General features: G+C 56.5%; 6 protein-coding genes across 6 annotated transcripts; 3 read left to right on the top strand and 3 right to left on the bottom strand.

Moving 5' to 3' along the window:
• Positions 1-3,051: 3,051 nt before the first annotated feature.
• On the bottom strand, positions 3,052-5,376 carry CkaCkLH20_03963 (uncharacterized protein; the record flags this gene model as incomplete). Its single annotated transcript, XM_038886682.1, has 3 exons — positions 3,052-4,585; positions 4,656-4,779; positions 4,827-5,376. The coding sequence occupies 3 exons, from the start codon at positions 5,374-5,376 to the stop codon at positions 3,052-3,054; spliced, it is 2,208 nt and encodes a 735-aa protein (XP_038747932.1).
• A 1,783-nt stretch (positions 5,377-7,159) lies between these two features.
• CkaCkLH20_03964 (uncharacterized protein) lies at positions 7,160-7,594 on the top strand (the record flags this gene model as incomplete). The annotated part of the gene is made up of 2 exons (XM_038886683.1): positions 7,160-7,424; positions 7,482-7,594. The coding sequence occupies 2 exons, from the start codon at positions 7,160-7,162 to the stop codon at positions 7,592-7,594; spliced, it is 378 nt and encodes a 125-aa protein (XP_038747933.1).
• Positions 7,595-8,921: 1,327 nt separating this feature from the next.
• CkaCkLH20_03965 (uncharacterized protein) lies at positions 8,922-12,320 on the top strand (the record flags this gene model as incomplete). The annotated part of the gene is made up of 6 exons (XM_038886684.1): positions 8,922-8,955; positions 9,156-9,240; positions 9,330-10,581; positions 10,628-10,838; positions 10,886-12,084; positions 12,132-12,320. The coding sequence occupies 6 exons, from the start codon at positions 8,922-8,924 to the stop codon at positions 12,318-12,320; spliced, it is 2,970 nt and encodes a 989-aa protein (XP_038747934.1).
• Positions 12,321-12,574: 254 nt separating this feature from the next.
• CkaCkLH20_03966 (uncharacterized protein) lies at positions 12,575-13,465 on the bottom strand (the record flags this gene model as incomplete). The annotated part of the gene is made up of 1 exon (XM_038886685.1): positions 12,575-13,465. The coding sequence occupies one exon, from the start codon at positions 13,463-13,465 to the stop codon at positions 12,575-12,577; it is 891 nt and encodes a 296-aa protein (XP_038747935.1).
• Positions 13,466-14,073: 608 nt separating this feature from the next.
• CkaCkLH20_03967 (pp-loop family protein) lies at positions 14,074-16,191 on the top strand (the record flags this gene model as incomplete). The annotated part of the gene is made up of 1 exon (XM_038886686.1): positions 14,074-16,191. The coding sequence occupies one exon, from the start codon at positions 14,074-14,076 to the stop codon at positions 16,189-16,191; it is 2,118 nt and encodes a 705-aa protein (XP_038747936.1).
• A 373-nt stretch (positions 16,192-16,564) lies between these two features.
• On the bottom strand, positions 16,565-19,151 carry CkaCkLH20_03968 (uncharacterized protein; the record flags this gene model as incomplete). Its single annotated transcript, XM_038886687.1, has 2 exons — positions 16,565-18,241; positions 18,291-19,151. The coding sequence occupies 2 exons, from the start codon at positions 19,149-19,151 to the stop codon at positions 16,565-16,567; spliced, it is 2,538 nt and encodes an 845-aa protein (XP_038747937.1).
• Between the last annotated feature and the right edge of the window lie 1,667 nt (positions 19,152-20,818).

A 20,818-nucleotide genomic window follows, 5' to 3' on the forward strand; every position in this document is an offset into this window, starting at 1 on the left:
GTCTGTCAGCAATCTCGTTGTTGGAGGGAAAGAAATCGGAAATGCGGATAAGGCTAGATTACTTTCAAGGTCAGGATTTCTTCGTTAGACAGTGTCACATACCCAAGTGACGTTTTGATATCCGTAGCGAGTTCAAAATCAATCGCCACATCCTTCAAGTCAACTCCATTAGTCTTATCAGCTACCTGGCAACTGTTTCGGATATAACTTGTCAAATAATCTCAACTTCTTGAACTTTCAACTGATCGAAGAAATCGCTGTCGCCCCTGTCGTATCCGGAAGACCCCCAAACGCCTACCCGAACATACTTGTCTTCCTGACCCTCTACTTGACACGGGTAAAGTAACAATCCCCAGAGATCCTCCTTCTCTGTATCTGTACATAATTCGTCTGAGCTGCCTCCAGATGACTCAGATGTGGTAGAATCGTCGTCTTCCATAATGATGCCGTCCTTTTCACAAGTTGGTGACTGTGTGACTTGCTGTGGACTATCTTCTCCCGAGTCTGATTCGGATGCCTCGCTGGAGGAGTCGCCGTCGCAAGACTGCGACGGGGAGACGGGTCCAGGGTCGATACAAGCCCGGCAGTGATCGTTATATCGACGTCGCCAACGCCACGGCCTTCGACTCGGAGAACTTCCAACCACCAGCATCATCAATCCATCCCGGGGCAGGCGCGAGTGAGGAAACCAGTTATGGTGATCATCCCTTCCGTTGTCAAATTGACCATACGCGATTCTGGTTTCATTCTGAGTGAATCTCCAGCCCCTTCTCCAAAGACGCAGATTCATCGCCGTATAGCAGTCGCACCGCAAGATGGCGTGGGGAGCAGGGCCAAAGCAAGCCTTTACACGGAGCATGCCATCTCGCACTTTCCAGAAAGGATTTCCGCTCTCTGTCTCCACGTGAGCTTCGATCTTGAGGCATTTCGATATGAATCTCGATTCATGCATGTTGAGCACAATCGTCAGGAAGTTGGCAAATCCATTCGTTCCCCATCTCATCGGACTCCACGTGGGTGCCAGGTAATGAGGGGGCGAGGAGACTCTTGTTGCAAGACCTCCAATTCCCTCTAAGGCTTCAGAGTCATCAAAAATGTCCGACGCTCCCATCCACAATAAGTAGTACGGGAGGCCTGTTTTCCATAGACCGGCAATGTATGAGTTGTCAGGCTCCTTGCTTAGTTTGGCGAACATCCCAGCCAGGCTTGAGAGTGCGGGGAGTCTGTCTTCGATGACGGTGAACTTCCGGGCGCAGTATCTCATTAGAACAGAGGCCCAGATTCTTTGGATCTGAGAACTTTCTGGTTCCATTTGCTTAACAAGATCTTCCATGTCCCACTCCAAACTGGTGCCACGAGCTTCGTAAAAACCATTCTCTGAGGCAGTCATGGAGGGACACAGGAAATGGACCATGCTTTTTCCGAAAAACAGTTGTCGTTGCGACATAATCTTCTCTTGATATGTCCAACCACGACTGTCCCAATCACTTGCTTCGTCGAATTCGTGACGAAACCAAACTGGCTCAAGGTCGAATGTAGTGGACGGAACCAAGCTGTACGTGCCACAAACCCCAGAAGTGGTAGAACAAAATTGAAGCTCGACATGTTTGCGATCCCTCTGCAGAAAGCTCTCCTCGCAAGAACGGGAATTCGCAGCTACGATTGTCACAGTGGCGTTGTTGTAGATCTCTGCCATCATAACGCTCTCCTCTTCCCAATCGACAGCATCGCCTTGAACAATGCAGAGGGAGTCAACCCACAAGTACTGAAGATTCAGTGATCTGCATACGTTTACTGCATCGAGCTGAGCCTGAGACAGTTGATGCAAGTCGATTTCGAGCTTGTTGGCTTCATAATTGACTTTGTTTGTTTTGAACTGAGCTCGGGCGTCGTCTTCGTTGCCCCAACAATAGCTGAGTGCTGCGTATCTTGGCCGTTGGTCACCGCTCAAAACTGTAGAACTCTCCACAAGACGAACTCCTTGTGAGCCGGTAGCTGTGCTAACGTCGAGCAGCCGCTTTGGAAAGTGTGCCTTGAAGATGCGATGACTGCAAGATAATGTACAGTTTCTTATCGCCTCCTTCATGAATCGAACATTATCACCGCAAAGAGTTTCGTCTTTTGAAAGTCCCGGCACCCCTAGCCTCGTTCGTAAATCGGCTGTGGTACATACAATTAGTAAGGGTTTTTTTATTTGCGGTACCACGAGCTTCGGCACATCCTCCGTAGAAACATAACTTACCTGAGTCACTCTCGACTTCGAAAAGAAGTGTTGTATCAGGGTAATGCATTTGAGCAAGGGGTAGATATTCAAGACGAGTGGGGCTTACTCCATTCAGCTCAACCACAAGACCGAAAATATCACCCATGGATGACGACTGTCGCCGATAACCCAGCCTGATGTAGACTTGGTAGAAGACTTGACACAGCTCCGTATTGCTGATCTGTTGTCGCAGAATCTCACAGAACCCGCAGCCTTCTTCTGCACCTTCCCTCAAGGCTGGCAGCTCTGGACCGAGATCTATCAAGCTGTATGGAAGCAGCAGTCTACAATCCGGTTGATCATATGTGCCTGGCTTTTCCGTGTCGTCCAACTTTTGCAGCATTTGGTCGTCTATGCGAATGACGGAACATCTCGCGCATAGGTTCGTCAGTGAGGGATGCTCGGTATGTGTTTTCTGGTCCATGTTGTCTTGTGTATCAGTGATCCGGTTCAGGGGCGAAATCAGTTGTAGACGAAGACTGGGAAACGAGGGGTTTATCAGATTCGACCTCTGCCTAAGGAGTTGTCTCTCAGTGAAACGTCGACGTAAGCGCCGAAGTCTTACCAGCTGCATGTCTTGATCAGGCTTTGCGATACGTGCGTACGGCGGGCCAATCAATGTTTGGGGGTTATGAGTTCCATGCATGTCAGACAAATATGCGGCGAAGTGGGAACTCTCGATGACAACCTCGACCAACAGTTTCCCAAGCGGATCAACTGCTGGACCGCAACCCCGAGCTCCAATTTCGTACGATGTGTAGCTTACTATGACGGTGCTTTAACAAGAATTAAGGAACATTATTGCTCGGCCCCTTTTCTCCCTCCTCCGCAACAAACCCAGGGGCATCCGTATCATTATCGAACCGCACTATCGTATTCTTTGCTACTTCCTCCAGCTCCAAAAGCTGTAAGAGGCAGACCTGTTTATTCCCACCGGCATCCGTGTCTCTCAAATTTGCCCCTTCAGACTTGATATAGTAGAATATTAGAGGCAGGACAGACGACTTCCAAACTGGACGTTCGCGCCTCTCCATCATGCTCGTCACGTAAGTCGTCATGAAAAGCGCCATCGTAAGAACCAATAACGAGCCCGGGTAAATCAGCCACGGCCAGGAAGCCTTGATACACACCGCGCCCTGGTTTATCGAACCGTAGGCATAAGCATGGGGTTTGCGATCATAGCTCAAGCCGTTGACGCGTATGAGGCTCGTGATCGCCGTCGCCATGTCGTCGAAAGCGGCATCGACGGACGTCAGTGAGGCTTGGCCGTCATTGAATACTGAGTTTATCCACCACTTATCCCCGCAATCCACGGTCTTCAAACCTCTTTTGAGATCATCATCGGTACCGGAAACGCTACAAGAAGCTTTGATATTTGTGTCGATGAACTTTTGTATGCTGCCGTAGGTTTCGGCGCTGATCATCCTCGAACATTTGGTCGGGATCTTTGCCATTTTGCCGTTCAACCTCCAGGTCAGTTGGTTGAAGGCATTGTCGTCAGCTGTCGGAGTCTTGTGTTGATACGAGGACGCCATCGTGATGTTTGAAGCGGTCCACCATTGATTCTTGAAGAAGCAGGGATCTGTGAATTCTACAAAATCTCCGTAATATTCGTAAGGTGTGTTGTTTCGGTATTCCATCCTCGACACAAGCGGAAGCGGCGTCTGATGAGTCACGAGCTCTCTGAAATTCCCGTTCTTGACTCTGCCGCTGTAGTTTCGAACACACGGGTACATGGTGCAGTCGACAGCGAGAATACGGAGATGCTCGTTGAGATCATGGGCCGGTCTCTCCGTAACGGAGTTAGGGGTGTCATTGTTGGTCGTGATCATGATGGTGGATATCGTCGTATTTACTCCGAGCAAGGCCTCGGTGACTCGTCGTTCTGTTGTGCTGTTCGAGTTCTCTGGCTCCCACATCGGCTGGAATGCCGTCTTCATTCTCAACGCATACGAGGAGTTGAATCCATCGGTCGAAGAAGGCCAACCAACCGTTAAGTCGCTCTCGTTTTCATCGAAGCTCTTTGTATCATCAGCTGCGTGATAACAGCTGCTGCAAATTCCTATCGATTCGTACGAGGCGAACGTGCAGTTCCCGGTATCGCATGCGGCCGAGGTGTCTGAGCCCCCGAAGACGAGGCCCTTGGTGGCGATGCCGCGCATTTCCGGGGCCATTTCCCCTTCTATTATGTGAGAAATGTTGACTTTTGCTATTGAAGAAGAGTCAAGCTCATCGCAAGGGTAGGTAGCGGAGGACTGCTGCGAAAAGGGCCCGATCGCCGCGGAAGCGATGACAATGACGGCGCCGAGAATGGCCAATATCCTGCAGTAACTGTGAGTGACTGTCGCTCGTCTTTTCGTGATCTTGACTGCAAATGCTTGGGAAAACGAACGGCTTCCATGTGAAGAATAGAAACTTCAAAGAACCTCCTAAGCCCGCTCCAGCATTGATGAAGTACTCTATATCGCGTACCGGCCGCGGAGTCTCAATCCATTTCCATTTGAGCTGTCCCATGACTGGTAGTCGTCAGATACGGCCGTTATAGATGTGGATATCCACTCACCCTCGGATACTACGAAGAGGAGCGTAGCTTTAAGGACGGTAGAGAAGATGGCGATGAGCGCGTTGATGCTGATCCGGCTCGCGAATCCAGGCTGTGGCTTTCCGTCGTACATGGCCAGGAGCACCACGATGCCCGCAAAAGAAGCCATTGAAATTACCAGAGAAAAGACTTCCAATTGCCACATAATGAAGGTGTTGAGTTTTCGCAGGTCCCAATATGACACTGGATCAAATACAATCTCCGGCTCGCTGGGTGCTACACTGTCGACGTCCCTCGTGAACAAGGACCAAGCAGCTGTGTCTTCGCGTGAGATTCCAGTGGGACTGTTATCGTTTCTTGTGCGCCTTCTGTACCAGAACGAGGTCTCCTGGGTTGATGCGTCGAATTCTTCCATCTCTTCTCTCACACTGGGTTGGTCGGTTGTCCGAGAAGAGCTGGGAGACCCGTCGGGCGTTGTGGGAGCCGTGTGCCGGTCATCTCGAACATTGTTATCTGTTTCTCTGATCTGGTCCTCGCCGAGGAGCGGGCACTGCGAGGAGTTCGCCTCCATCGTGGCGGGAGGAGGGTCGTTGCCACAACTTGCCGAGGCACGAGTCATCTTTTTCGCGGAAACGACAACGTCGGTGAATCTACAGGAACAAAACAAAATCAGGCTGAGCGCCGTAGGAAGAAAGCGGAAAGTCACTGATTTTGATGGATTCTGTAGCCTCCCAAGTTGCTGCCTGCCGTGCCCTGGGGAACGTTACACTAGTCTCATTCATGTCCACAGCGCCTTGCGACCATCCTTAATAGACTCAAATGGTACGGATCAGCTTCCGTACTAGGTACTTACTGCAGTGGAACTGACTGGATGAGCCTGCCTACATCAGACTGGCTGATTCGGCCGTACCAAGGCAGCACTACGGCGCGCAGGAATCACCGGGATGAAATCAGGCTCTGCGGCACAGAGAGTGGACGAGAACACGGTCAGGACCAACATGTTTTGAATCGATTCAAGAGTCTGTGTTTCCACCTCTAGTATTTTTTTCCAGGGAGAATGCCGGTATTAACTGCCCAGGGAAGATTTTCAAAGCTTGAGCTGCCGAGGAGAGTCAACAAAAGTACCGCGCATATAACCGCGAAGTTGTTTTCGCATAGCGCTGCCGTCCAACCCACCCTCGGAATAGCGTTTCGCAAAACTTCCGCGCTTAAAGCCTTTCTCGAGCTGTGTTTTCGTCGCAAACGTGACCGTCGTCGCACCACCAGAGTCGACGGCCCGGCCCGGCGCCGGCTCCCGATATCGGCCCCACTTAGGCGGAGCTTACACGGAGCGCATACGGAACTCACACGGAGCCTGTTCTGGCCAGGTTATTTCTTGTTGGCTATGCCCCATGATGTCTTGGCTTGAGCATGTGTCTGGTTGATCAGGCTTCCGTACGAAGTTAGTGTTGCAGGCGCTCTCATACGGTTCTCACCACAACTCAGATTAGGTGAAACTAAACAGCAACGCAATTTTGTCTTGGTATTCCCTAAGTCATCTTCATCTCAAGCCAATCTTTTAACCAGACTGAAGCCCCAATACTCTGTTTCAGGTTCAATAGATTCTCTCAGGTCTTACACTAAAGCCCCGCCGGACTTAATAAAATCGTCCAAGTCAGGTCAAGGCAAGTATAAGGTGATGTCGGGTTAGCTGGTGTTATGATATTTGAATAATTCGATTCAAGAGCTGGGAATGCATGCATTCCTAAGTAATTTCGTGGCTACTTTTTGTCCCCATAGACAGTTATGTCCTCACTACCCTTACTACTCTAGCTTGGCGGTGCCCTTATTGTCATTGATGTTGTGTTGAAGTTGATAAAAGCACCATAAGTATGAAGGAATTCAAGGTTGTAATTTAAGCGCTTCAGATACCAGAGAACAAGCAAGAAAGAGTCTGAGATGGCAGTGGTGTGTCTTTGTGCTTGAGGGTGTGAGAGATCAATGCTGAGCGCTCCTGCCCTTTGTGGCTTCTGCGTGGGCTGTTACAGTAATTCACCAATTTGCTCAAGAATTTGTTCTTTCAAGTTATCAAGAAATAACCGCGATAAGGAAAATTCAGAGAAGAATTGTACTTACAATGGCACAGTACTTTCTCTTGGTCTCACCTTGACTCCTTGCCCACCCCATCGCTCTTTCCAATTTGGCACCAAGTCAACCGTCAACAACAGTAAACCATCACCACAACCACAACGGTTTCTCTCAATTTTATGCGCTCCACAAGTTGATAGTTTTGTGAAGGAAAACGAAACATTCTCTACATCGCAAGAATCCATTACGCCCTGCATCGCATTACCTCAACAGTCTCAACCGCCAAGATGTGCACCTACATCTACACCTACCACAAGGATTGCGGCCACAAGCAGTACCAGAACACCTTCAAGTGCCTCTCGGCCCGGGGCAGCTCCATGTTCCAGTCATCGCGAAGCCTCACCCTCGATCGCACCATCCACCTCCCCGACCAGGAGCCGGCGCAGGTCCCGAACGCCCTGTGCGATGGCAACATCAAGAATGCGGTCCGTCCCGTGCCCGGCCGTTGCCGTACCTGCGCCCGCGAGGAGAGAGAGCTGAAGGATCTACTTGGTAAGTGACTTTCAATGGAAGGCGAGAAAAAGCAGTCAATGCTGACGACGGGTGCAGAGGGCGCTCGACGTGCTCGGGACGATACGGTCACGGCGGCGGGTGTGCGGAACAGCGTCCTCGGTCTGCAGAAGCTTGTCGCGGCGGCGAAGCCTTTGGACTCGGGTTACTGAGAGATTCATCGACATGGCCTCAATTGCCGTTGTGGTTATTGACGCTCAACACCGCTGGCCGTCAAGGGGAGTTTCGACTGCCATAATTCTTTTGCGACCGACGTCGAGCAATTCGCCGCAACGAAGATCGTGAGGAATGAGTTGGGTAACACTGGATATGGGGAGACATGAATTGGATTTCACGATGCAGATTGACAGTTGGCGATGTCACACGGACGAAGGACGCGGGGGCGGATGGAATTGGGCCGGCCTCTCGGAGCAGACGCGGGGTGGCCCCACAATTTCGCAATTGGAGAGCCAGCTTTCCGGGCAGGCACGACCGTGACGTTGGCACTGACCCGACAGAAGGAAGGAAGGAGGGGGATCGGCGGTCCATGCTTTTTTGATGCAGGTGCAGGTGGCAGGTGCGGGTGGCCTCCTCCTCCTCCCAGCCACTGCCTTTTCGACATTCCATGACACCTGCCAATTTTTAGAGGGAGACACTAATGAGACGTCAGAAGGAAGTAGGCTTCTTCTGGAATACGATTGGAATTCTGCATCATCTCGGTTTCTGCTTTCTTATGTGAGGATGTTCTTCAGACGGACGAGAGGACTCATCTGCAGCACCTGACACCTGGGGGCGCTAATCGAGCCATTTGTGGTAGCGAATGCTGTCATGCTGCTGTACCCTGCTTCACCAACGAACTGCATGAACAAGATAGCAAAGGTTCGAGCTGAGCTGAGCTGACCTGTTCGTCCCGTCCAGTGCATGCCAGCACCAATATGCGATTTCCAGGGTCCAATAGTTCCTGCGTGGATTCCTGGGGCATTGACTTGACGACGTAAGGGCCTAGAAGATAGATGAACTCAATTGCACCAAGAAGTATCTTTCCGATGAAGGATGTAAGAGGATGAGGTGCTTACTGCGGCGTCCGTAAAGTACAGATACAGCAGCATCCACGTCCCCTGCCACCTCACCTGCACCTGTCCAGAAACCCACCTGCTCCACGCATGCTCTACCCCGACCTCACGTCGTAGCGATGGATCCTTTCCAATAACCTGCACCAACACCAATGGAACATGAACATGGCCGACACTAACACCGACGCCGACACCGACAGACATTAGCCTCGCCCACCCCGTCCCATCTTCCAGGTCCCGCCCCATATCTGCTCATCACAGCACATCCACCCATACATCATACCTTACCTGACTGACCCTTAACCGCCAAATCGCCAACTTCGCTACATCACCAACGTCTCGCCAAGTGCCCACTGCTTCGACTTGTCTCATTATCTCCCCGTCTCGCATGCGTAATCTTTAATCGAACCCCGCGCTACCGCTCGAAATGGCTAAGAAGGCGCGCCAGAGGATCAGCTACGGTATGTCTCCTCCAAACCCGCGCTTGTGCTGCTCGTGTGTCGCTCGCGCTCCCGTCCCGTCGCATCTCTCCCGAAGCCCACGACGCAACCCCGCACGTCCACACGGTCGAGCGCATCGAGCATCTGCAGTCGCAAGGCCGTGGCCCATGCAGTACTCCCAAGACATGAAGCCAGTCGTGCTAATCAGACCGTCCTCCCAGTCCTCGAGCTCCCGGCCGGTTCCCAGGGCGGTGGCCACAGACTCGGCGTCAATGGCCTGGCCGTCGACAAGGACAACGCCATCCTGTAAGATACCGACGCGCGACTCCCGATACCTCCCCACCCCCGAAGCGCATACGTCCCGACAGTCACTGATAAGCCATCCTGGCGTTTAGATACTCCGGCGCCCGTGATGGCTTCGTCTGCGCCTGGGACCTGAACCTCGACCTCAACCCCGGCGCGCCCCAGCCCGAGAAGAAACCGAAGAGCACCTTCCGCTCCCAGACCCAGGCGCACATGTCCTGGATCAACGACATCGTCCTCGCCAACAAGAACACCGCCGTCGTAACCGCCTCCAACGACTTGACCGTCAAGGTCTGGCGCCCGCACTCCGAGACGAACACGATTGCAGACAAGATTGGCGAACATGCGGACTATGTCAAATGCGTTGCCACGCCCCCGGGCGGCTCGGTCAACTGGGTCGCTTCCGGTGGCTTCGATCGCAAGATCTGCCTGTGGGATCTCAACGGCGGCGGAAAGACTCTCGAAATCGATACCAAGGGGGATGAGGTTGCAGAGAAGGGCTCCATCTACGCCTTGAGCGTTGGCCATACCATCATGGCCAACGGTGGTCCCGAGTCTGTCGTGCGCCTGTGGGATCCTCGTTCTGGCAAGAGCGTAACCAAGTTTGTTGGTCACACGGATAACGTACGCGGCATTCTGTTGAACGAAGCCGGCGACAAGGTCCTGACGGCCAGCTCCGACCACACCATCAAGCTGTGGAGTGTCACTGCTGGACGTTGTATGTACACGTTCACCATGCACGAGGACAGCGTCTGGTCATTGTTCTCGGACGACCCCGAACTAGGCACCTTCTACAGCAGTGACCGTTCCGGCTTCGTCGTCAAGACGGACGTGCGAGGAAGCCTTGCGGACCTCGACGAGGGTCTGTCAGTCGCCGTCGCGCACGAGTCCCACTCTATCAGCAAGGTCGTTGCGGCAGGCGACTACATCTGGACGGCAACCAACACGTCATCCATCAACCGATGGTCTAATGTCAGCACCGGCCCGGAACTGCAGCTTCCCGAGGCGTTCAGAAGACAAAGAGCAGCATCCTCCGCCTCAAGGCCCAGACAACCCTCAAACCCGCCTCCAGCCAACGCACCAAAGAAGGAGATCTCAACCCGGTCGATTTTGAGAATATCCAATACAGCAGCCTTCCCCATCCAAACCAATCCCGCCCCCGAAACCCCTCCCGCTACCGTTACCGGGGCCCACATCCCACAGGAGACAGAGCCGATCCATCAGAACCCGGAGGAGACCATTGAGGGCCAGTTTGGTCTTGTGAAACATAAGCTGCTGAATGATAGAAGAAGAGTATTGACACTAGACACTGCTGGCGATGTTCTCCTTTGGGATCTTATCAAGGTGCGTTCAATGAGTCAATGGTGGGTACAATTTCTAACTTGAGCAGTGCGAGCCGATCAAGAGTTTTGGCAAAAGACATCTTGAAGACGTCGAGCCGGAAGTCAACACAACTGAAGCAGTTGCGCCTTGGTGCTCTATCGACATCAGCTCCGGTAGTCTTACGGTGGTGCTTGAGCCGTTCAACTGCTTTGATGCTGAGATGTACGCCGATGAGCTGGCACTAGAAGAGCCTATTGAGTTCAGAGAAGACCAAAGAAGTAAGACAACCCCAACGTGACTGACGCACAAAAGCTGACTTTGGCAGTCAACCTTGGCAAATGGGTGCTTCGGTATCTATTTGCCGGCCTGATTGATGAGGAGATCAAACGGGATGAGGCGTATCGTCAGACCCTGAACGAAGTAGTAGAACGGAGGGTGGCAGCCATTCGTGCCAACCCGCCGTCTTCGATCACTATTCCAACCGGCTCGCCTGGATGGGATGAAAACATGGGCACCCCTCGAGCCAACGGCTCGCAGTACCCAATGACCCCCGGCATGGCCATTGGCCTTGCGACGCCGGGCCCTGGTGGCAAGCTTCAAGACGTGCCTGAGGGAGTTGCGACCCCAAGCAGTCCGCTCGACAATAAATCCTCTCAGTTCGGCCGCCCGTCAACTGATCAGGGAGATTACTTTACCAGCGCTATTGGGCCTATCGAGGGCGCCTCCAAGCCGACTGCGGCGCCAGCAACTCCTGCAACTGAACAACCACCGGCAGCTGATACAAAGTCCAACGCAGATTCTAAAGAGAAGGAAAAGGATAAGGATAAGGAGAAAGACAAGGATGCAGCCAATGGAAAGTCTCCCTTTGGAAAGAAATTCCGCATGGGCATGGGCATGTCTTTCGGCAGTAAAAAGTCGGGACGTTCAGCTTCCACGACGGCGCCGGAAAAGCCTGCTGTCGTCGACGAGAAGGCAGAAGAGTCCGAGGCATCGTCAACGCACGAGAAGGAGGTTGACGACAGCTTCTTGGGCGCGATCCAGAAGATCCGCAATGATTACGACAAGTCACTGACCGAAAGTCCGGACAAGTTGATCGAAACCAAGGTCACGCCAAGTCTATCAAACGACACGCCCGTGTTGAAGCTACCATCCGGAACGAAGGTCGTCCTCCAGGAGGAGACGTCCGGTGGTAGCGCAAACATTTACCAAGGGACCGTGGAGACCGTGGGCCAGGGTGCGGACATTATTGAGCAGCGCGGTCCTATGTGGCTGGGCGAGGTCCTGCTTCAAAATCAGATTCCCCAGAAGGAGCCAGTAAAGGTTTCCTTCGTGCTGCAGCCATGGCAGAACAGCCTGCCTGACATTGCGTCGACGGATGGCAACAACCGACTGAATGCCAACAGGATGCTTCGTGTGAAGAAGATCCTGGCCTACGTTGCAGAGCGGATCGAGGCCCCAGTTGAGAACCCGGAGCCGGATGCTCTACTGCCGCATGAGTACTTGGAGCTCTACTGCAACGAACAGGTGAGTCTTTTCCTCATGCTACTTGAACTTGCGACTGACCATCCCAGCTTCTACCCATCACCATGACCCTGGCGACCCTTCGCGCCCACATCTGGAAGGGCGGTAATGACGTTCAGTTGTACTACAAGGCGAACGGGCGCAAGGAGATCCCCAACCCGCCCCCTCAGCCTGCCGCACCCGAACCCGAGCCTGCGCCGTCGCAGGGCAGCAGCACACCTCCAAACCCTACAGCATAGACACGTAGTCATCTGCAACGAGGAGAATTGGATAGTCAATCGTCGTCCAAGCATGAGCAGAGCCCTGCTTTTCTGTGGTTTCTATCAGCACGGGTATTATGGCGTTTCTAGTAATGTACATAGCGGAAAAGTCGTCAAACGTGGCCATCGCGACCACGTGCGATGGTATCATACAGAGCGGGAGGCATGTTGAGTGGCCTCCAATGCATATCTCTTTCCTTGGCCCATGACGTCCCTCTCTCTCAGTCCCGATCTCACAACACCGCCCCGGTGAGCGTGTTCGCCGCGAACTGATAACTTCCCAAGAAGATCGCGCCTCCGATGCTAATCCACATAACCCTCGGCCCGATACCCGCAAAAAACGGCCGCACCCCGTGATCCCGATAAATCTCCCTCAACACATCCCCCACGCTGACCTTCTGCTTGCTCAGCATGACCCGCGTCTTCAACACGTCCAGCGGCGTCGTGATACCCGCCGCCGCCGCGCCCGCCACGCTCCCGTACAACGCGCTCTCGACCGCCGAGACCTCATACTCCGTCTGCGGCGCGCCGCCCAGCTTCCAGTTCTTGCTCTGCTTCCTCTCCCGCCCCCACCGCTTCAGCCTCTCCCACAGCGGGAACTGGATGATCGTGAACGGCACCTCCCGCAGCACCGTGATGCTCCACCCGCGGTACAGCTCCCTCCACACCCCGGCCACGCCCGCCCCCGTCCCGTACAGCCCCAGAATCCCCCGCAGCGCCGCCGCCGACGAGCCGCCGTGCTGTCCCGCCTGCGCGCGCTGCTTGACCACCTCCGTCGGCACGCGCACCGCGCACGCGGCCACCTCGCCCAGCGACGCCGCGAGCATGTGGCTCAGCGGCGCGGCCCACTGCGCGTTGGCGCCGTCGGCGGACACTAGACGAGAAGAGATGAAGGTCTTGGCGCCCTCGTAGGTGCAGAAGAAGAAGGCGGCCCCCGGGGCCGAGCCGACCAGCGCGGAGCCGATGCCCCGGTATATGCCGTTGAAGCCGCCCGACGGGAAGAAGCCGGCGGAGGATTGCAGGCGGGTCTTGAGGGTGTCGAGGGGGAAGAGGGTGAGGTCGACGGTCGTGCCGGCGAGGGCGCCTGCGAGGAGGGCTGTTGTGAAGGGGGTGTTTGTGGACATTTTGGTGGGTGTTTGTCGGTGTCGGTGTGGTTGGGTTCGGGTCGCGTGCGCTGCGATGGAGGGGTCTTGATGAGGAATTGACGGTTGAAAGAATGGTGGAATATGTCAATTGGAGGGGAAAGGCTCAAGGGCCTTATGCTTTTCGTCAGGATCGCGGGGTCATGTCTGGTTGAGAAAGGCGAGAGGGTTTGCGCGGGGAGAGAGGGTGTTTTGCGATATCTTTTTTGTTGGTGAGAGAGATATCGGAGCTTCGATTCGGTCGCCGCGGTGCCATGTACGTAAAAAAACAGGGGTCCTTGACAGTTAGCTCGGGTGCTGCTCCGAGAGACCGGGACTGGACCCTCCACTTCGATTGGGAAATCTTTCCTCCGAGGGCCCCGAGCTCTCCCCCGGTCCAAGATCCTGGGGAACACATCCCACGTTGCAAGCTCCACGCCGCTCTGATTCGCCAATTGGACTTTTGTCTGAACATCTACAGCTTCAAACCCGCCACGCTCGTTCGAAATCTACCTACGAGCCACCGCCGAAGACACAAATTCACACAACATTAAGAAACCACTTCCACACCACCACGAAAAAGGGCAGAAACCCGCCAGCAAGGAAATGGAATGCCGCCACCACCACCACCCATCCACCCCTCCCAGATCCTCCACCCGGTCCCGCGTCCCATAAGCTTCCTCGAGTTCTCCGCCGCCCTCCGCGCCTGCGCGCCCCCGCGGTTCCCCCACGCCCGCGTCTCCCAGCGCCGCCGCGTCCTCCTCGCCGTCTCCGGCGGCCTCGACTCCATGGCCCTCGCCTTCCTCTTCAACCAGCACCGCGCCGTCACGCCCACCGCCCCCGTCGTCGACAACTGCCTCGGCCGCATCTCCGCCATGATCGTCGACCACCGCCTCCGCCCCGGCTCCGGCGAGGAAGCCGCCGCCGTCGCGAGGGAGCTCAGGACCTATAAACACGTCTCGCCCGTCGTGGAGGCCCTCGACTGGAAGAGGGACGTCGGCGTGGAGGGCGACCCGGCGGACGCCCCGAACCTCGAGAGTTTAGCAAGGAGGGCAAGATACAGACGCATCGGCGCCTTCTGCCGCAGCCTCCACATCGAGAGCGTCTTCCTCGCGCACCACGAGGACGACCAGCACGAGACCGTCCTCATGCGCCTGCTCGCCGGCCACGGCAGCCGCGGGCTGCGCGGCATCATGCCCCGCGCCGACATCCCCGAGTGCCACGACATGCACGGCGTCTACGAGTCCGGCCACGTCGACGACCTGACCTTGCCCGTGCCCCCCATCTCCTTCCGCCCGCCCCGCCGCGAGTGGCGCTGGGTCCGCCGCGAGCTGTCCGACGAGCTCGACTGGGACCTGTATTCTGCCGAGGCGCGCGCGGGCTCGCAGGAGGCGCCGTATACGGATCCGGACGAGGAGGACGTCGTCTTCTCCTCCGCGAGGGCAAGGGCGAAGGCGGCGGCGGCGGCTGCTGCTGTGAGGAACGTCCCGCGGATCGAGACCGAGGACGCGGGGGTCATGTTGTATCGGCCGCTGTTGGGGTTTAGTAAGGACAGGTTGAGGGCGACGTGCGAGCACAATAAGGTCCGGTGGTTCGAGGACCCGACGAACGAGGATCGGACGTTGACGATGCGGAATGCCGTGAGGCATATGGTGCGCAACCACGAGCTGCCCGCGGCGCTGTCGAAAGAGAACATCCTCCGGCTCTCGGCGCGCTGCGACGAGAGGGTGCGGGCGCAGGAGAGGGAGGCCGAGCGGTGGATCAGGAGAGGTGTCGTCGCCGACTTCGAGCCCAACGCGGGGACCCTCGTCGTCGAGCTCCCGACCATGGCCGTCCCCTTGTCAAAACGCCGTACGACGACAACGAAAAGACGGCGTGAGCTGCGCCTCGCGCACCGCCGAACCATCGCGGCCATCGTCGTCCGCAAACTCCTCTCCTTCGTATCCCCCGAGAAACACTACGCCCAGCTCTCCTCGCTCCAATCCGTCGTCGCCCGCCTCTTCCCCCTCCTAGCCGAAGAACCGGAAGACGCATCCACCAGAAAAGCATTCAACCAGGCCTCCGTCCTCTTCCTCCCCGTCCCCACGCACCCGCGGAAATGGTACCTCACCCGCGAACCCTACCCCTCCAACATCCCCACCCCGGAGACCTCCTTCATCACCGCCTCCGGCGGCGCCCACCGCCGCTTCCCCCAGTTCCCCCCCGGCCCGCGCCCGGGCTCCACCTGGCGCGACGGCGAGACCGACGCCCTCGTCTCCCTGCCCCCGCTCTCCCCGGACCTCACCCACTCCGAGTGGCTCCGCCACCTGGCGACGCAGCCCCTCCCGGCGCCCGACGCCAACTCCAAGAACTGGCGCTCCTGGCGCCGCTTCGAGCTCTGGGACGGCCGGTTCTGGATCCGCGTCAAGGGACGGGTGAGGGCGTGTTTCCGCGTCGCGCCGTTCGGGGCCCAGCACGCCAAGGCGTTCCGCGAGGGTCTCGCCGACGAGGGGGCGCGGAGTAAGTTAGAAGTCGTGCTGAAGCGGTTCGCGCCGGGGAAGGTGCGGTATACGCTCCCCGCGCTGTATGCGGTGAATCGGGACGAGGAGACGGGGTGTGAGATTCTGAGGATGTTGGCGTTGCCGACGCTCGGGGTGCAACTGCCGGGGGTGGAGAGGTGGGTGAAGTATGAGGTGAGGTATCGGAAGGTGGATTGGGAGCTTCTGGGGAGGGATGAGGATGAGGAGTAGGTGTGAAGATAGATGATTTGATACCCCTGTACAACTCAACACGTACATTCATACAAGAAAGTCATTTGCAAGATGGATCTGAAGGGAAGACGAATGTTTGTACGTATGTATTTGATTCAAGAAAAAAAGGTCGTGGGCGTTGATTGAACCCCCGCCGGTATTCGCACTACTAGATATAACGACACATCCTTTGCCATGCCGTCGAACGCCAAATCAAGTCAAAAAGGGTCTCGTAACGACAGGTATATCCATATTCCGTAATCCATTCTCATACTCCTTGCTTCTTCATCCTCCTTCGTCCACGATATTTCCCGCACATCTGGACACTCCCCTCCTCCTCATCTCAAAAACTCTTCTCCCGAATATTATTTCTTTACTTCTCGGGCCCGATAGTCAGGTTCTCGTGCCCGCTCACGCTGCCGAGCGAGGCCTCGCACGTCCAGGCCTGGCCCTTGTGGGCGCGGACGGCCCTGGGCCACTTGGTGTGGCTGTCGATCTTGAGGTCCCTGCCGCGGAGGTCGATGCCGCCGCTGATGCTCTCGGCGCTGACGGTGCCCTCCCAGGAGGCCGGGTACTTGATGTCCATGTTGCCGCTGACGGTGGTGTGGGAGGATTTGAGGTGGCGCATCGGGGGCTGGGCGACTGCGACCGCCGCGACGGGGGCGGCTTGGCGCGTGTCCGAGGAGGACGAGGAGGAGGAGGAGACTACGGCATCGCGCTTGCCGGGGAGGAGGTCGAGCCAGCGGCGGCTGGAGCCGGGGAGGTTCCGGTAGGGGTCGCGGGCGCCGATGGGGATGAAAGGGATGGAGGGCACGGAGGGGACGCGGGGGATGTTGGGGACGGGGAGGGGGTTCGTGGGGATGTCGACGGGGATGTTGGGGTTCGCGTTGGGGGCCTTCTTCTCGTCCCTGCCGAGCGTCTTGGCGATCTCCACCCACATGGGCTCGAGGACCTCGAAGACGATGCTGCCGGACTTGGTCTTGGTGTGGAGCTCGGGCTCGGGGACGCTCTTGAGGAGGCTGACGTCGTAGACGGGGAGGGCGACGCCGGTGATGTCGCCGCTTACGCTGGTGATGGCGGCGACGGTGCTGAAGGCGACGTAGGCCTTGATCCTGCCGGACTTCGTGTCGATGCTGGTGTAGTAGTCGCGCGGGGGGATGACGGTGTCGGGCTTGGCGCTGGCGGTGGCTTCTTTGAGGGGCTCCTGGACGACGACGTCGCCCGAGACGGAGGTGACCTCGAGCACGGCGGGGAGGGGGCGGGACTCGAGGACGGGCTTGGGGACGACGCCGGCGGCGATGTCGCCCGATTCGGAGCCGATCTTGAGCGAGTCGTAGAGGGGCCAGGTGCCGGCGATGTCGCCCGAGATGGTTTGGACGACGATGTTACGCGAGTCGAGGCGGTAGGACGCCACGGAGTCGACAGGGACGCGGACGTCGCCGGCGTAGGTGCGGATCTCGAGGGTGTCCTTGACGGAGATGGCGAGATCGTCGTTGAGTTGGACGCCGAGGTGCAGCGCGGCGAGCTTGAAGACGTTGATGTCGGCGTTCTCGGGGACCCAGACGGTGGCGCGGATGGTCATGCAGGGTCGCAGCGGCTGGTTCCATTCGACCCGCTGAGGAGACTTGATCTTGAGCTGCTGGATGCTGGACTCCCACTCGACCTCGACCTTGAGGCTTTCGTCGTTGGAGACGACCTCGAGCTCGATGGACGGGCCGGGTGCGTCGGAGAGCTGGCGGCGCACGATGAAGTTGCCCGACACATGGGGTTGGTAGCCGCGCGAGGGCGTGTCGCTCTCGACGGTTTGGAGCACGCTCAGGGTCTTCTCGGGCGCGAAGGAGAGGTCGAAGACCTTCGTCTCGAAGCGGTGCTCCGCCTTGGCGCAAATGTCTTGAGGCTTCCAGGGAAGAGGTCGTTCAAGGCCAGGGTGTCCGGGCTGCGATGGTTTGGTAGGATCGGAAGGCTGGGCAGGAGCCTCAGGGCCGTCCTTGATGGGGAGACCCGTGACAGGGTCGAATTGCTTGGCGGGCTCCTTGGAGGGAGATTTAGGCTAAGCGTGTGTTAGCTAGAAATAGAAGTCTTGGGAAAATGTCACCTACCGATTGATTGGCGGTTCCGCTCATCATGCTTAAGAAGCCAACGAAGATGGAGAACATCAGCAGGGCGAACAACACCATCTTCAACGTCCGTCTGGATGCCCAGGGAAATCTCTTAAGAACTCTCTCCCTCCACGGTTGAGGTCTAGGGTCCTCATCATAAGGCTCGTCGCCCATGCTCTCCGGGTCACGGCCCAGCAGGTGCCGCGCTTCCTCAGGCGCCCCCATGGTGTTGAAGGTCTGGTAATTCCTGAACTCTGTTGGTGATGACGACAAAGGAGACGTGGGCGAAGGCGTGTAGGCAGGCGGCGCCTCTCTTGGGATGCGGAACAGCGAAGATGGCTGAGAGTACAGACCCCTTCTTGGATGAGTCTGGGGTGTGCGCAGGGGAGCGTCAGTGGAGGGCGAGTAAGGCGTATAAGACGACGAGCTCTGGGCGGCCGAGGTGTAAGTCGTGTGTGATGGTGTCGCTACGCTATCGGCGATGGTCGAGGCGCCGTCGTAGAAGTCGTCAACCGCGGAAGTACTCTGCGGGGCGAATGATGTGTTCAACCTCGTCTCTTCCCTTGCTTCGTGGTCCTTTGACGATGCGCCTTTCTGCAGAGAGGGGTCTTGGACGAGGACGTTGGGTACGTGGGGGACGCCAGCGGATGTGGGCAGCGTCGCGTCGGTGACGTTGTCCCAGGTATCGCGGCGCTCGTGTTCCTGCGTCTGCTGGGGAGGGTAGAGGTTGCCTGCTGACGACGATGAGCTCTGGAAGTAGCCGTCTGTGGGCGACAGGTGGGCGTCGAGGTTGTCGTCGTCCGGGCCTTCGAGATCGGAGTCGTCGGCGGAGTACAGGTTGTCGGAATACGGGGCCGGCATGGCGGCGGCGGGCAGTCGAATTTCTATTTCAGTACGTGCGGCCTGGCCTGGTACCGTTTTGTTTCTTAATGCTTGACAGTTATTGCAGCTACTGTTTGAGCTTTGCCCCTTGAAAACTCAAGCCAGACACACAGACGGACGGTTTGGACAGCTCCTGACAGAGGGACGGGACTGAATCGTGACGGGCTTGGCTGATACGCGCAGTGTCGAGAGGCGGATAAAACGGATGCCAAGAAACGGTGTCAAACAGTCTGGGTGACGGCTTCGCTTCCGCGGAGAGTGACGGCCGGCAAAGATTAGCTTACGATTGCCTATGCAAAAGTACAATTGAGAAAAGTGTACAATCGTCCTGAGGCAGACGATGGCAATAGGAAGGAGGACTCGCGGCGTTGACGAGAGTGCGTGTTCACTTGGATAGACACACGAAAGGTGGAGGGGGAAAAGGCGGGAAGAAAGATGTCAGAGTCAGCTTCAGACGCGGCAGGACGACGGAAGAGAATGAATGGGAATTACGAATTGCGGCTACCGGCTGCCGATTCCAACATCGGTCCCCAACCACCGGGTGGAATTGCGAATTCGCTGAGAAATTGAGAAGCCCCGGTCGTATATCGATCGGGTCGCCGAGGACTACCAAATCGTAGCGAAAAAAACACCATCGTTCCCCCGCGGCGACTGTACCCGATACGGCGGCAGAGGATTCGAACATCGCAAGAGGGGAGGGGGCGACTCGTCAGCTTGTAGATCAGGGAGATATGAGACCGCGTACCGACACGGCGGTGGATGGCGGCGACAGAGACATGTTACCCTACCAGCTGCCCCGCGTCGCTTGACGTGCCCATGGTAACATTGGGTGACTGCTGTGTTTTTCTGGCTTGACTCTTCTTCCAGGCTGCGTGACACACGCTTGTGCGGCCAAACGAAACAGGAAGCTGGTTAAAGAAGAGACTACGAATGCTGCAGCATTGGGAAAACTCAATTGGACGGAGATGGCGGTGTGGAGTCTCGCCCGGCGGAAGGGACTTCTGTCAGACGGGACATCCATCCATATGGATATGACTGACGGGATACATCTTGGAGGTATCTGTACCTCATGGTGGTGTAAGCACGATGGTCGACCGGGATGTGATGTCAACGGCAAGAGCCTATCGTGTTTTTGCTGTGTTTTTTTGCAAGCAATAAATTTCAGTACCTTATCAAGTCAAGCTTCGACTTCGGTGGACTATCTTCTGACCGATATTACGCTGACGACAAAAGTTCCAGGCTACCGCGCATTCGGCACCGATCTCCACCGACTTCGGCTACCGCTCCGAGCCGGGGTGGTTTCTCTCGCGGGTTACGAATCACCGTCGTCTTCCCTGCACCTCGACGGGGTACCTCATCAATCAAGCTTCTCGCGGTCGGAATCCTGCAAGCGGGGTGACGACGATCGCACGTAAGCTCAATGATCAAGCTTGATTGTCGTAAATGTTTGTCTACCGGGTCCTCGTAGGGCAGACGACCGACGACCGACGACGTGCCTTGTCCACGTCACCCCGTCCTGCCATCTGAAGATTTGGAGATGGGAGATGGGAGATGTACCCCTCGCGGGCGCCGCCGTCGGTACCACCACAGCATCCGTATAAGAGGGGACTCGGTGGTCGTCACGATAACCTCACCAAGCATCAGCT

This window comes from Colletotrichum karsti (assembly GCF_011947395.1).
Source record: "Colletotrichum karsti strain CkLH20 chromosome Unknown Scaffold10, whole genome shotgun sequence".
Classification (NCBI taxonomy): domain Eukaryota; kingdom Fungi; phylum Ascomycota; class Sordariomycetes; order Glomerellales; family Glomerellaceae; genus Colletotrichum; species Colletotrichum karsti.